Here is a 16,210-nt window from a genome sequence, read left to right as displayed (position 1 = left end):
CTGCTTAAGACAGGTTAGACTGTAGTTACTTTCAGTAAACATAGGCACTACTGTGTGGATAAAAATACACCCAAAGCAGATCTGCCAATCACAGCCAAAGCATTCTAAATTATTTAGCAGAAACTCTTTTGACCAGGACCTCAAACTTGAGAAACATCAGAAAGGGATCCATGATGAATGTTCTTTTCGTACAACGGTCACTGTGAACTTTGACTAACTGACCTAAAATTCATCAAGGGTTATTAAATGCCAAAGAGCAATGTGCTTGCTAAGTTAAGGAGTCATAGGTAATCATTCTCATACTGTCAAACTATGTTTTTGGTTTCAGTGTGACTGACCTTTCACCTCAAAAATCATGAACTGCCCATGGATAATGTGCCTTGCAATCTTGAGGATCTTAGGTCAATGGATTCTGAAGATAGCAAGAAGAAACAGTATTTTTACTAACTGGAACCTTGACCTTTGGCCCTGATCTTAGGTCAATAGAGGTCATCTACTGCACATAAGCAGCATGAAGTTACCGAGAGGAAACAAATCTACTAACACAGCGACGGACGACTACACCATCACAGAAGTTCCTTTGGACATATAAAAAGCAACTGGAAGTAAAAGATTTGAGCCGTGCCATTTGAAAACCAACATAGTGGGTATGCGACCAGCATGGATCCAGACCAGCCTGCGCATCCGCGCAGTCTGGTCAGGCTCCATGCTGTTCGCTTTTAAAGCCTATTGGAATTGGAGAAACTATTAGCGAACAGCATGGATCCTGACCAGACTGCGCGGATGCGCAGGCTGGTCTGGATCCATGCTGGTCGCATACCCACTATGTTGGTTTTCCCATGGCATGGCTCATTTATACATCATTTTATTGACATGACAAATGATCAACTGTTATACACATAAATAGCAAATGTAATGAAAACCCTGTTTTTCACATGTATATCAAATCATTTCATGTTAAGGGAAATCATCACCATTTTAATGTGTATATTTTCAGACCAGGCTTTCTGAAAAAAAATTAAAATCATACAATGCCGATGCAAATTAAATTTTTCAAACCTTATGTCTAATGCAATGGCGGCCATTTTGCCATGACAATACCATCGTTCTATCCTTTTATTACCATACATAATAAATCAATAAAAGCCTAAGATAATATTTAGTAGGCTTAAATATTATTTGGACAAACCTTGAATCTGATCCTATTTCTACAAAAAAACACATGTAGTAATGTCTACACCAAAGAAGAATGACATCAATGCCTAAAATGACTGTCATTTCATTATATGTACATGTATATTCAAACGAATGCATGTTTTATCTCGTCTAGATTTTCATAATTTTTTTCACCAGTTAAAATGTTTAACCAGGTCCAATCTAAATAGAAATGGATGTCACATAAATTAGATAAATGAACCCAAAGTTTTCGAAATCTTGGAAATCATATCTGAAGTTAAGTTTATTCAAAATATTTGGCAAAGGCCTAAAAATTTTATGTACATCATACACACAAAGGTAAATACTTCAAATATATAAACAAAGTAACATGTGTATGTCAATTCCACATTTGTAAGCTCAAACTGATTGGGATCATTATATACAAATAGCGATCATGGTTCTCAAGCCTTTAAAACAAAAGAAGCTGCCAACACGTAACATATAACCCACTGAAACATATAATAAATATTTCAAACTTGCCTATATGCATTTACCTCTAACAAACACGACTCACTGTTAACTATAAATGTAACTTTGAGTAACGACAATTAAGTTCAGTAACTGTAACGGCCATATTGTGTAAGTCTACTCAAGAAAATTACATTTTCTCTTTTTATAGTATTCAAGACTTTATTCACAAATCGGGTTATCCGAGTAATTGTACTGTTGTCTCTGAACAATTGTAACATCACACTGGTCCCCTTGTCTTTTGCAACCACCTCTTTATGCTTAATTTTTAAGTTTTTTTATGTTTCTCAATTTCTTCAAATTGTTTTCATCACAAAGGACATTGAAGGCACATAATAAAGTGGGATGCACAAGCATCACTCTGAAGCTAAACTCTATCTTAAATATCGTCACAATGATATAACATTAGAAGGCGTATCTTGTCCTGATATCTTCCAACTTTTTCGAAACTTCGGCAGGTGTTCTGTCAAGTTCCTCAGCGACACTTTTCTGTTTGGCAACATCCATTGACGGAAACAATTCACACAGGTCCCCATCCACAACATTCTGTTAACAAAAATAAACTGCTGTAAAAATCCTAAGTGTGACGAGCAACGTCAAAGCCATAGAACTACAGATTTGAACGACAAAAACAGATTTGATACAATAAAATACAAGACATGTGCTTGATTAACTGTCTGTTTTACGGAAAGTTTTTGATCTTCAAACCAGCTAAAATGATAAAATGACACCATTCTACTGATTATCCTATATCCAGGTAATAACTGCTTATATTATTGTATTATCAAAACTCATATACCACAACAGTTCAGTTAAACAACTTCAAATGGGATTTTAATTCTGTCCTAAATTATGCAAGCACAAAATATTTATTCATGAAATTGATGCAATTCTTTAAATAGCAAAAAACGACCTACAAGAATCACTTTACTGTAAGTTTATTAACATTGCTAATATCAATTCAAAGTAACTGACCTTGACAGGAAAGAAGTATGATCTATATGAAAGATGTTCTCGGCCACACAGTGGCGGGTGTTCCTGTCTCATGTACATCTCCAAATGTTGGAAGAAATCTTGGTCCTATACAATTAACACAATATTTTGAATACTGTCAACTCATTACTCACAAGTTACTAACTTTACAGGATTTTTTAATGTTTGAAATTAACTGATTTATTAAATAATTGCCCATTTATCTTCGATATTCCATACCTACATATTCATACACAGTCTGGATACATCGCATATTTCATGTCAACATAATTATTTGTTTTTAGTTTTACAATGAGATTCAAGTGCATAATTTTTAATACTGCGGCAAAGTAATCTTATCTGAAAGTTGAACAAATATCTTTAACTTATGATCATTTTCTATGTCATACGCATCAAAATCAGAGTCCAAGTTTCCATCTTTGTATCAAGGGAAGTAACTAGCCCAGGAAAGAGTTGTTGCCCTTGCACAACCAGAGAGAACCTCCAGTAAGCTTGAACAAACAGCCCAACCAAACATCAAAGATGTTACCGGTCACCCCCACTCAATACTTCAGAGAATGGATTGACTTTGTCATCATCTTTTGACTTCATCAGATTGTAAACTCAAATGTTAACCCTTAGCCTGTTCAATTTCTAAAATAGACTGGTCCATCATTCAATTTCGGCAATACCATTTATCATTAAAAGTGGTGTTCACTGAAAATTTACTGACTGGATAGCGAACAGTGCACATCCATGCAGGCTGATCTTGGTCTGCACTGGTCGCAAAGGCAGAATCATTTGCCACCAACAGGCTAAAGGTTAAGTAATCATTAGAACTTGTCCGCTGTTGTTTATTCAAAACTTCCTCTGGCTCCCAAGGTTGCAAAACTAAAATTGGGATACCAGTCTAAAAACTCTGGCATCTGACTTAACTACTCACCTCATGAGATGTGAAGGGTACCAGCATGCCTATACCACCAGACAATGTTGTATAAACGAGAGATTCTGACCCACCAGGTATTAAAGTGGCCTTTTGTAGTGATGTGACAACCTCACCAATGTAGAAATTAATCAATATATCAGCCTGAAAACAATATGCAAACCTTATATACATGTACTAAAGTAGTGTAATAATATATGCATCATCATCATTTTGCCTTATAGATTTTTATTCAAGATACAAGTCAAAACATTCTTTTTTAGAATCACCACCACAACGAGCATATAACTTCCAATATAATACTACGCCACTAGTATTTTATTTGTTAGTTTTCAATTCTACAATTAACTTATGTTGTATTTTCTGAAAATGTAGATCAGAGTCCAAGTTTCCATCTTAGTATCAAGGGAGGTAACTAGCCCTGGAAGAGTTGCTGCTCTTGCACAACCAGAGAGAACCTCCAGTCAGCTTGAACAAACAGCTCAACCAAACATCAAAGATGTTACCAGTCACCTCCACTCAACACGTCAGAGAATGGATTGACTTTGTCATCATTTCTACATAACTCGAGAGAAAATACTGCAAATGCAGACTAAAACTTTACTTTAAATAATTGTTACATATTCAACATTATTAAAGTATAAATTGTAAAACATTTTTAAATTAGAACTTTAAACAGATGCCATCTTGATTCCTACTCTTGATCATTGTTGATAAATCTCAATTATTTCTTGCTACAGACACAAGCATTGTCCTATTAGCATCTACAATATATCAACTTATGAATAATCATTTTGTGCGACCACCCTAAATATTTCAAACTTTGATAGCAGTTACAGCTGCTATAAATTGGTAATAAAAGAAACCGACTAATCCTTTAATAAGTTAATTGACATATTGTATCTAAAAAGAATCAGAGTCCAAGTTTCCATCTTTGTATCAAGGGAGGTAACTAGCCCAGGAAAGAGTTGTTGCCCTTGCATAACCAGAGAGAACCTCCAGTCAGCTTAAACAAACAGCCCAACCAAACATCAAAGATGTTACCGGTCACCTCAACTCAACACTTCAGAGAATGGATTGACTTTGTCATCATTTCTTCTTAACTGGAGAGAAAATGCTGCCAATGCAGACTAAAACTTTACTTCAAATCTATTTAATATTCAATATTATAAAGTATAAATCTTAAAACACTATTAATTTGAAGGTAAAACAGATGCCATCTTTGTTGGAAAAATATCAATGTTTCCTTGCTTAAGACATTAGCAATGTCCTGTAAGCATCTAAAAAGCATCAAGTAAAACAACTAAAAAGTCATTTTTAACTTACGAATAATTATTTTGTGCAACCTCCCTACAAATTTCATAACTTTAATAGCAGTAACAACTAATGTAAATTGGAAATAGAAAGAAGCGACTGAATCCTTTAGTTTGTTCCTTTAATAAAACTAAATTAACATGTTGTATCTGAAAAAGAATCAGAGTCCAAGTTTCCATCTTTGTATCAAGGAAGGTAACTAGCCCAGGAAGAGTTGTTGCCCTTGCATAACCAGAGAGAACCTCCTGTCAGCTTGAACAAACAGCCCAACCAAACATCAAAGATGTTACCGGTCACCTCCACTCAACACTTCAGAGAATGGATTGACTTTGTCATCATTTCTCTTTTAAAACTAGAAAACATGGCTACTTGCAACTTAAATTATTGCAGAAATATCAACTTTCATAGTCTTATCTCGTACACTTCTAAAATACTTTTTCTTCAGCTCTATGTATGTACGTCATGACACTTCTTTGTCTTAACATCTGCTAGTATAGTGGTAACACTAATTTAACCCCAACACTGAGGACTTAATCAAAAGTATCTTAACAAGATCAGAGTCTAAGTTTCCATCATTGTATCAAGGGAGGTGAACAAATTAAGTACCAGGTAGTTGTAATGCAGTCATTCAAGACTCGAAACATGTATTTTAATTCCAGTTTAGATAGCCATATTCACCAAAATTCAGTCTGCATACCTTCTGTGAGGCCCCATTGAGTAAACCTCTATCCCACAATGCTTTGTTCCCAGTTGGATCCTCATCAACATCATCAGTAACATCTTGAGGCAATCGAATCTGAAAAACAAAATTTCATATGGTATAATTTGATCTTTCATCCTTTTTTTCCCCAGATCATAAATCTTGTTCGATATACTTACGACTGTTTTCAATAGAAATGATATCCTATACATACCTTACCAAATTTGAGAATGCCTTAAATATTGCACATATTCTTTTCAGAAATATTAAATTATTTATGACCACTGTAACTCACACATTCAAAAGTTGTATATATAATTCAGCACTGCCTAAATTAGAACTTCCTGCAGGGTACAAATTCTGCAAATGATTATATAGCTCAAAGTTGTTTTGTTTTTAATCTCAATAGGAAGGTAATGCAAATTACATCTACCCAATATTACAAAACTGTGTTCTACTGCTGCACCCAATGAAGGGCACACTGGGAAATATTCACAATAGTTTATTTTCACTAATATTTCATATTATGCCAACTGCAAATTCAAAATATTCGTGAAAATTTATTTTCATCATGTCCTACAAGACGTACACTCCTGTTTTGTGAATTCTCAACACATCAAACCAGGCTGCTAAATACCCATGAAATGGCTAAATAACACCTATGGGAGAATAACCCATTCTACATTTATATCATGATAATTGATTTCTATGTGTAGATACATGTATGGTACTAACTACAGTAATGTTTCCAAACTTGTCTGCTCCAGCCACAGTATCATAATCTAACAAGCAAGATGTTGTGATCCACCGAGGGTTCGTATCGTCAGAAAACACAATCAGCTGGTTCTCCGCCCTCTTGTATCTGACAAAGTGAAAGCTCTCCTGGATATCGGCAACCACCACTCTGTTACCCATCGTATGGATACCCACAACAAAGTTAGGAATATGCTTAAATAAAAAGCGTTTAGAAATTGACTAGACATGCTGTCGAATAAAGAATTTTTCTCTACTATTATCTTGTTTCAGTACAGACAACATTCTTGAAATTGTACACAGCATTAAAACCGATTTTTATATACCTGCCTAACATTTTATATACAGACACTGTGAAAATGAGAATATAGATCAGTTATATTAGACATACTGGAATCATTATCTCTCATTAAGTGGAGAAGTTAATTACATCATTTCTATATTCTCTAGTATTATTTCTAGTTTTATGCAACCTAAGAAAAGTTAAGAAATGTCATGTAATATGAATTTTATTCCCTTTCAATGCAAACACTACAAATAAAGAAGGCAAGTCAGGTTACAAGACCTATAAGAAGCCATCTTGCAGAATTAATCTCTTCACAAGTATCATTGTAATTTAATGAAGTCCAACATTCAAAGTATATAGATACAGCTATTTTATTTATTTATTTTGTTGCGTTTAACATCGCACTGACACAATTATAGGTCATATGGCGACTTTCCAGCTTTGATGGTGGAGGAAGACCCAGGAGCCCCTCCGTGCATTATTTCGCCACGAGCGGGCACCTGTGTAGAACCACTGACCTTCCATAAGCCAGATGGATGGCTTCCTCACATGAAGAATTTAACGCCTTTGGAAGGCTTGAACCCACATTGACGAGGGGCAAATGATTCGAAGCCGGCGACCATAACCACTTGGCCACGGAGGCCCCTCAGACACAAATAAGACTTACCTTATTTTCACATTTTCTTAACAGCTTCTTTTTGCCGAGATCATATATCCTCAAGAATTTCCCAATTCCAATCAGAGCCCTGCCTTGGAATGGTGCAATGGCTCCTGGCATTTCATCAACAACAGTTTTATGCAAAAACTCAAGTCTTTCACCTTCTATCAGTTTATATGTGTATAAAAATCCATTTCCCAATGTGCGAGGGTTTAATGTTAAATCTTTTGCAACACCAACAACAACATGTGTCTCCTCTGGGGAGTTGGAGAATTTCACTATTGATAAGCTAAAATAGAAATGGAAGCTCTTTTACAAAATCATATACGCATACTTGATTTTTGTAACTACGGTATTTCAGTGCAGAATTTTCTCCAATTAATAAACCACATTTTCTATCTGTAAATATTAATTAGATTTAAACCTTGCAAGGCCAATTTAATTAGTTTTCTTGAACAATAACATCTGTGGCATGTCATTTGTGGACAATATAAATATCTTACTTTAAGCTGCACACTAACAGAGTGTTTCCAACAAATGTGTAAAACAGCCAACCTTTCACAATCAGCTTGAAATCATTAAACATTGTACAGTTCAGACAAACAAGGGTATTGCATAGGAGTCCCAAAGATTTAAACAATATAAACAGATATGCTAAAAGTCTCAAAAAAGAACTAAACACGACAAGAGATGTTTCCATCTCTGTAAGTGAAATAAGAACTACAGTAACAGCTACAACTGTGAACATACCAGTGGGCTGCTTCATTCTGTTCAAGATTTATGGAGTCTAGGGTCGTTCCAGTAATTGGGTTGATCACCCTGATAATGGAGGCCCACATGCCAGCACTTGCTTTCGGTGCTCCGAATACGGCTTCTGGCAATTCCTCATTTAGAAACGCTGCAGCCATTTCTGCTGCCAACTCTCGTTCATCTTCATGAGCATCTTCTATCATTGCCTGAAATGAATTATTTTCTTCTATAATCCCATCTGATCCTTAACAATATATATATAATTGTATGTTCTAAAACCTATCTGTCAATAGCATTGATATCTCACAGACAGCTGTCATAGGGCATCTAGTGGAATTAGGTCCATTTATCGTTACAAAGAAATGCCAAGAAAACACACTGTGTAACTGTACAGCTAAATTACCATAGAAACATTGTGTTTTTTTAAGAACATACCTCAAATTTTGTTTTTTCTTTTTTCATTGACCCAGTAAAACAAGGAATTTAAGTGTCACCTTTTAAGATGATACATTAATGAAGGAAAACCCTTGTCAATGAAACAGTTCTTATTCCTGACACAGGCAGGAAACAAGAGCTGTCACTAATGGTGACAAATGCCCCCGCACCACCTTGACCTTTGACCTGGTGACCCCAAAGTCAGTAGGGGTGGTGTACTCAATAAGTACTATCAGCATGTGAAGTTTGAAGGTCCTGGGTGAAGTGGTTCGCATGTAAAGTGCCTTCATGCAAAAAGTTAATGTTGGTCCCTGTGACCTTGACCTTTGACCTGGTGACCCCAAAGTCAGTAGGAGTGGTGTACTCATTAAGTACTATCAGCAGGTGAAGTTTAAAGGTCCTGGGTGCAGTGGTTCGCGAGTAAAGTGCCTTCATGCAAAAAGTTAACGTTGGCCCGTGACCTTGACCTTTGACCTGGTGACCCCAAAGTCAGTAGGGGTGGTGTACTCAGTAAGTACTATCAGCATGTGAAGTTTGAAGGTCCTCAGTGCAGTGGTTCGCAAGTAAAGTGCCTTCATGCAAAAAGTTAACGTTGGCCCCTGTGACCTTGACCTTGTGACCCCAAAGTCTGTAGGGGTGGTGTACTCAATAAGTACTATCAGCATGTGAAGTTTGAAGGTCCTGGGTGCAATGGTTCGCGAGTAAAGTGCCTTCATGCAAAAAGTTAACGTTGGCCCCTGTGACCTTGACCTTTGACCTGGTGACCCAAAAGTCAGTAGGGGTGGTATACTCAATAAGTACTATCAGCATGTGAAGTTTGAAGGTCCTGGGTGCAGTGGTTCGCGAGTAAAGTGCCTTCATGAAAAAAAGTTAACGTTGTGACTAACGAACGAACTAACAGACGGACAGTTGAAAACTAATATGCCTCCCTTCGTGTGCATATAAAGTGAACTGCAGACCATCTGCCTGATGTCTTTCTTAAATCAATACATTCAACAACTGACAAGGCTCGGAGGTGAAGAGCAAGTGATAAAAAGTCTGCAACCCTTACCACTCAGCCCTAGAGGTTATGATTAATATATGCCACATGATGAAGTTTTTAAATGTACTACTACTAATTTTTTACAGAACTGAAACTATGTTATATAATAAACAACTTACGTCAGCAAGAGTTTGTTTTCTCTGTGCTTTTGTAGCCTCTGTGTATGCATTGTGATCAGTTTCTATGATGATGAGATGCCCAGACTCTGGGTGTATGACAAACTTGCGTGGTGTGTATTGCAAACTGTGAGATACTTGATTAAACACTGCTCCCAACTTCTCCAAAGCCAAAATTCTGCAAAAAATCTACCAATTTATTTCTAGTACATTATTAAATCTTATTGGTAACAAACATGTAGAATGGAATGTAAAACTTCGTGAATAATGTGAAAACATATACCAGTATATATATGGAGGACAAATTGTTGTCAATTTCATGATCGAGTCAATCTGCAAAAATAAATGGCTCCATTTCTTTCACACATATATGTTGAAATCCATAAATTTATAACTCCCATAAACAGCCATGCTACCAAATGTCATTTTAAGGTCATTTAACAAGCAATAAGTTATATTTTCATTTCAATATCTAACAGGTAATGAATAAGACGCCAGTTGTTACAGCCGAAGGTCAGGTTTCAACCCTGGATCTTGTCATTCCGCAAGACATTTGTATTTTTACTGCCAGTAGCATGGTAAAGAAGGATTCTGCATCCAGGTTTTTCATCAATCAAGCTAAAATAAATTTAGTATAAACTTTAAGTTGCAATACAAACCTGAGAGTATTTGTAGAGATGGCTACGATACCCTCTGGACACTGTTCTGAGGCAAAGCCCGAGGCATATTCCAAGCTCTCGTACGACAGCGGTGTCAAATGAAATCTGCTTTGATAGGCGTAACTCAACCATGAACGACTCGACATGGCTAGCACCTACAATACACAAGCATCAAGACTGTAAGAAGTTACCATTTCAAATTGTGATTTAAATGTTTTTGTTAACAACAATCAGTAAGGCGATTTTAAACAATCCTAATAATGTGTACACACTGCTGCAAGGCAATGGTTTTCGCACTACATTTTAAGTAATTTTTTTCTTTTTCAAACACTTTTTCATTTACTTTTAAATGTCCAAATAGGTTTCTTAGTTATTATGTATAATGGACCCAAACCTTCAGCCGATCTTTGAAAGATATTTTGTGTTTCATTTCAATAAAACTTCCCACAGAATTCTTCAAAATGAATATTTATTTAATATCTGACATCCAACAGAAATAAGGAGACTACACAGATTCTATACTTACTGCCTCGGAGCCCTGCATGGCAATCCTGAAAAGTTTAACAGGTCTTGAACCAAGGTATCTGGTTCTCGTATCAGACAAATCTCCAGTAACAGTGTCCAGCACTGTACGCAACAATACTCCATTCTGAAATAAGGAAGTTATAACATAAAACTTGCACAAACTTGTAACAACATAATCATATAACTGGTCATAACAGTTTAATGCAGATACCACTCATAATTTGCAGCCTTCGAAAGCAACTTCTGACAAAGGAGTCTGCAGAATCGCAGGTATACTGATACTATTTGACCATTTCTATTAGTTCTATTAAAATAGCACTTAGAAGAATGAAACTGAAGATATATTTGATTATTCAAATTTGCAGTTAGTTCTCACGCTACAAAAATGAAACATGTTACAGTTACCTGTAAGCCTGTATTAAGAAACAATCCTCCCGCAGTGCCAGCCTCCCCGGTCTCCTCCTTAGCCTCCGTACCTCCCATCTCTACAATACACAGTGACTCCGGAGCTGCTGGTAGAGCCTGCATACTTAGTGGGGACAAACAATCCTGTGGCAAAATTAATAATTTAGTAAAAGTTTCAAAATGTAATACAGGTATGTAAGACTGTTTAGCAGACAGTATAACAAAGTGTGTACACAGACTAATGAAAGACAAACTGAAGCTTGCCCATTTCTGCATTATATCAATGAGCCTCATTTTGGCAGAGGTTTCTGATTTGAATATGCAATATTCACATATTGTTCACAAATACATTCAACATCCATTTCTACAGTCCATGGAAAAGAATTTCTACATCACATCCCAGCTGTGTGCTATAATGCAACCCTAGGGAGTCATGTTCTGATATTATGCTAATGCATCTTGTAGTAACCAAGATTATCACGAGAATATAGATCAGCAATATTTGACAAATTGTAATCATTATCTCTCATGAAGTGGAGAAGTTAATCACATCATGTCTATATTCTCACACAATTTTATAGTAAAGGAAATTCAGTTTTTAAGGCAACAGTTTGTAAACATATGTAATTGGAAAATCATCTGAAAACTAGAAAATGCTTTTGTAAAAAAGCGCATGTCTCCCCCAATGCAAAGTCCTATAGGCAAGAAGTCAATAGGGGTCAGGGCTGCAATAGGGATCATCTACTTGGCATGTCCAGTCATCCCACTAAATTTCAACACTCTTGGCCTAATGGTTCTCAAGTCACTGTTCAGGCTCCTCACGGTGGCGATACCCTGGGTATGCAGGGGAGCAACATGGCGGCGGAATCTCTCGATTCAGGTAACATTTTTCATTATTACTGTCTTAATACTTAACCAATTTTAACGAAATAAAGACGAGTGCCCGCTCATAAGAATACTACATCCTCGGCTATAAAGCTAGGGCTCCTGGGTTTCGTAGTTTTTGTGAAAAGTGCAACGGCGCATTCTGACGGAAAAAATGCAACTGCTATGTAGGGGGGCATTTTTCTGAAAATTACTAAATCAGCTATCCCTGTGTGTTTCGAAAAACGGCTTGTGGGGCGGAACCGGGCTTGACATTTTCCAAAGCTGTTGTAGAACTTTAGCGAGTGAAATCGTCAGTTTTCGGCAATTCCAGGCGATTGAAAGGAAATGCTATGTAGGGGAGGTGTTTTCATTATGTTATGTGGGGGAGCTTTTGACATGTGTGGGTGACTTAACTGGCTGCTAGGCTGCTACAGGCACGCATTGATATGATCATTTGATACATAAAGTATATATAATATGGATAGAAATTATCTCAGTGGAAAAAAACCTTTTCAAGGATTTTTTTATTTTGAAGGTGGATATGAAGTAAACATATAAATGCCTTTTACGGACACATTAGGGTACATATATGTGGAACAGATTGTCAACTCCGTCCGCTCAGATTCGTACTTGTATTTTGATAATATTCCCTGTGTTTTTATCCCCGTATCCGTTAAATCGGGGACAATATCTTTGTTGGCCTCTCTCTCTCTCTCTCTCTCTCTTTAAAATATGAACTCGGCATTCAAGATAACTTTTTTCGAGGCAAATTTCTTTATGAAATCCTTCCATATTCACACATCCCATTCATTGTACATGCCCATTACATTGGTAAATAAACATTTGACCTCGGTCTTCGTTTTGCCATATTTACACGTCAAGCACATAGCGCTTTTTCCAGCCTCATATTTCAACGGGGGCATTGTGCTTCAAAAACACATCTTGTTTTTCTTACTTTTCTCATATACTTATAGCCAGTTAGCGTATTCCATGCCCCACCTACCAAATATTTTATTTTGTTTTCGGTGCTACGAGTGCCGTAGCAGCAATGTTTCCTTATCTAATTTTCTGATTAACCGTTTTAACTTCGGAAAAAATGAAGAAGAACGTTTTAGTATATTTATTAATTATAACGTAAACAGAAATATATAGTGCAAGTCAAAATCGTAGCATGATATTTCAAACCGAATTGTTGTAAATTGTTCCGGACATAAATTTAGCCTGTGTATGTGAAAGAGTTTGACCGATCAAAAGATTGTTCGTACTAGCAGTAAATTTAAACGGACCAACATGGTTCTTGCAATTGAAAAAAAAAAGAATTGAAAGGTTCTATTCAATAATATTATGTTTTACGTGCAGTTTCCTTTTAAAATAAGGAGGAAGATAGTGATATTGAAAATGTTTAAAATCGTTATTTAGACGACTGCTTTACCACTTAGAACCATAGAATATTTTATGTTTCAACTGCCATGACTATAAATCAGTACAATGCAACTTCTAATGCCACCTTTAATATTTTTTTTCAAATTTCTTTTAAAAGAGTTTTTATGAATGTCAGCATCGCTGTTCCTGGTTGTGGAGATGCAGCCGATCAACTGATATAAACCCCGGCCGCAAAATTCGCAAAAAATCCAACAGCGGCAACGTAGATATAATATGTTTTTAGTAATATACGTAGGGGTTAGTCTTATTGAAACAGCATTTGACTTTCAAATTAAATTTTACTATTCTCACATGACATTTGCACCGGTGGTAAAGGAGATCGTAAAGGGTTTTCTTCGTTAAATGAAGACAATCTTTGTCGTATAATAGCAGTATAGGATGCACTTGCTATTATGAGGATGCATGATAACCACAACAATGAAACAATAATATATCGTGCGTACAAAAATGAAAGAGTAAGTAAGTAAATGAAAATTATTTTTTCTGCGAGAAACTCTGCAAAGTTGATTTATAATTTTTTATGCCCGTGACAAACTGCCCGATCGTTCATCAAAATCAAATTATATTGCACGTAAAACTCGGGGTTGCATGGTTATAAAATGTACAAATCCATTCAACGATTTAGTATGATGGAAAAAATACGAAGAAATTAAACATAAATATATCTAGTTAAACCTTCCTCTCTTTTTATGGCTTTAAAAAACTAGAGGTTTGCGAATTTCGAGAATTTAGAAATTAAAGGTTATTTTGTAAAAATTAGCTATAAAATCTGCAGTAGATCTATATATTGAAGCTTCACTATGCAAAAAAAACGCCTCATGAAAATAGAATAGGCAGCTTATAGTAATTGGATGAATTAATGGTTTATGTTTCAGGTACAGCATAGAAAAAAAGATGAAGAGTAAGCGCTCATCAAATGTAACGTTAAATGCCAACAGCCGGCGTCGTAAACGTACAGCTAAAATGAATATGAAATACCAACTTCAGATGACTGAAATGTATACTGTTATAAAACCGCTCACAAAGCAGTTCACCCCCACATGTCAAAAGCACCCCCACATAACATAATGAAAACACCTCCCCTACATAGCATTTCCTTTCAATCGCCCGGAATTGCCGAAAACTGGCGATTTCACTCGCTAAAGTTCTACAACAGTTTTGGAACATGTCAAGCCCGGTTCCGCCCCACAAGCCGTTTTTTGAAACACACGGGGATAGCTGATTTAGTAATTTTCAGAAAAATGCCCCCCTACATAGCAGTTGCATTTTTTCCGTCAGAATGCGCCGTTGCACTTTTCACAAAAACTACGAAACTCGGGAGCCCTAGCTTTATAGCCGAGGGTGTAGTATTCTTATGAGCGGGCACTCGTCTTTATTTCATTAAAATTGGTTAAGTATTAAGACAGTAATAATGAAAAATGTTACCTGAATCGAGAGATTCCGCCGCCATTTTGCACCCCTGCATACCCAGGGTATCGCCACCGTGCTCCTGTGACCATGACCTTTGATCAAGTGACCTCAAAATAAATAGGGGTCATCTACTCTGCATGTCCAATCATCCTATTAAGTTTCAACATTGTAGGTCAAGTGGTTCTCAAGTTATTTCCAAAAATTGATTTTACATGAACAGGCCACTGTGACCTTGACCTTTAATAGACTGACCCCAAAATCAATAGGGGTCATCTACTCTGCATGTTCAATCATCCTATGAAGTTTCAACATTCTGGGTCAAGTGGTTCTCAAGTTATTGATCGGAACTGGTTATCAATGTTCAGGCCCCTGTGACCTTGACCTTTAACAGAGTGACCCCAAAAACAAAAGGGGTCATTTATTCTGCATGAACAAACATCCTATGAAGTTTCAACATTCTGGGTCGAGAGGTTGTCAAGTTATTGATTGGAAATGGTTTTCCATGTTCAGGCCCCTGTGGCCTTGACCTTTAACAGTGACCTTGAAATCGTTAGGGGTCATCTACTCTGCATGACCAATCATCCTATGAAGTTTCATCATTCTGGGTCAAGTGGTTCTCAAGTTACTGACCGGAAATGGTTTTCAATGTTCAGGCCCCTGTGACCTTGACCTTTCACAGAGTGACACCAAAATTGTTAGGGGTCATCTACTCTGCATGACCAATCATCCTGTTAAGTTTCAACATTCTGGGTCAAGTGGTTCTCAAGTTACTGACCGGAAATGGTTTTCAATGTTCAGGCCCCTGTGACCTTGGCCTTTAATGGAGTGACCCCAAAATCAATAGGGGTCATCTACTTTGCATGTACAATCATCCTATGAAGTTTCAACATTCTCAGGCTGTCTAGCATACCCCGACAAAAAATTAGGGCTAATTTCAGGGCAATTTGTACAAAAAAATAGGGCTAAAATTAGGAATTTGGTACAATTTTAAGGAAATTTTAGGGCTAAATTTAGGAATTTTCAAATCAAAATATGGACTTTAAAGACCATGTAATGTGCTTACCTTTATGTGATTGACATAAAAGGAACTCAGAAATAGTGCTTTATTTACAGAAAAGACGTCTCCTAGCTTTCCACTATTCTGAACTGTGCTAATTTTGTTTTTTTCTGAATTAGAAGAACTTTTAAACAACATTTAAAACATTTTCTCTTTTTTATCATTGCAAAAAAGTTAAAAAATTAGGAA

General features: G+C 36.4%; 1 protein-coding gene across 2 annotated transcripts in view; it reads right to left on the bottom strand.

Moving 5' to 3' along the window:
• Positions 1-957: 957 nt before the first annotated feature.
• Positions 958-16,210, bottom strand: part of LOC123550492 (splicing factor 3B subunit 3-like) — a 55,051-nt gene continuing 39,798 nt past the window's right edge. For both annotated transcript variants that reach the window (XM_053545911.1, XM_053545910.1), the window contains exons 15-25: positions 11,245-11,388; positions 10,841-10,963; positions 10,315-10,469; positions 9,659-9,833; positions 8,063-8,268; positions 7,322-7,601; positions 6,351-6,563; positions 5,613-5,711; positions 3,602-3,745; positions 2,662-2,766; positions 958-2,232 (exon numbers count right to left, since the gene is read on the bottom strand). In XM_053545911.1, coding sequence (XP_053401886.1) covers positions 2,092-2,232; positions 2,662-2,766; positions 3,602-3,745; positions 5,613-5,711; positions 6,351-6,563; positions 7,322-7,601; positions 8,063-8,268; positions 9,659-9,833; positions 10,315-10,469; positions 10,841-10,963; positions 11,245-11,388 — 1,785 coding nt within the window. In that variant the 3' untranslated portion in view covers positions 958-2,091. The remainder of the gene's footprint in view (positions 2,233-2,661; positions 2,767-3,601; positions 3,746-5,612; positions 5,712-6,350; positions 6,564-7,321; positions 7,602-8,062; positions 8,269-9,658; positions 9,834-10,314; positions 10,470-10,840; positions 10,964-11,244; positions 11,389-16,210) is intronic.

Source organism: Mercenaria mercenaria, chromosome 6, assembly GCF_021730395.1.
Source record: "Mercenaria mercenaria strain notata chromosome 6, MADL_Memer_1, whole genome shotgun sequence".
NCBI lineage: Eukaryota > Metazoa > Mollusca > Bivalvia > Venerida > Veneridae > Mercenaria > Mercenaria mercenaria.
Note: the sequence above shows the minus strand (reverse complement) of the source record. Positions and strands in the feature narration are given on the sequence as shown.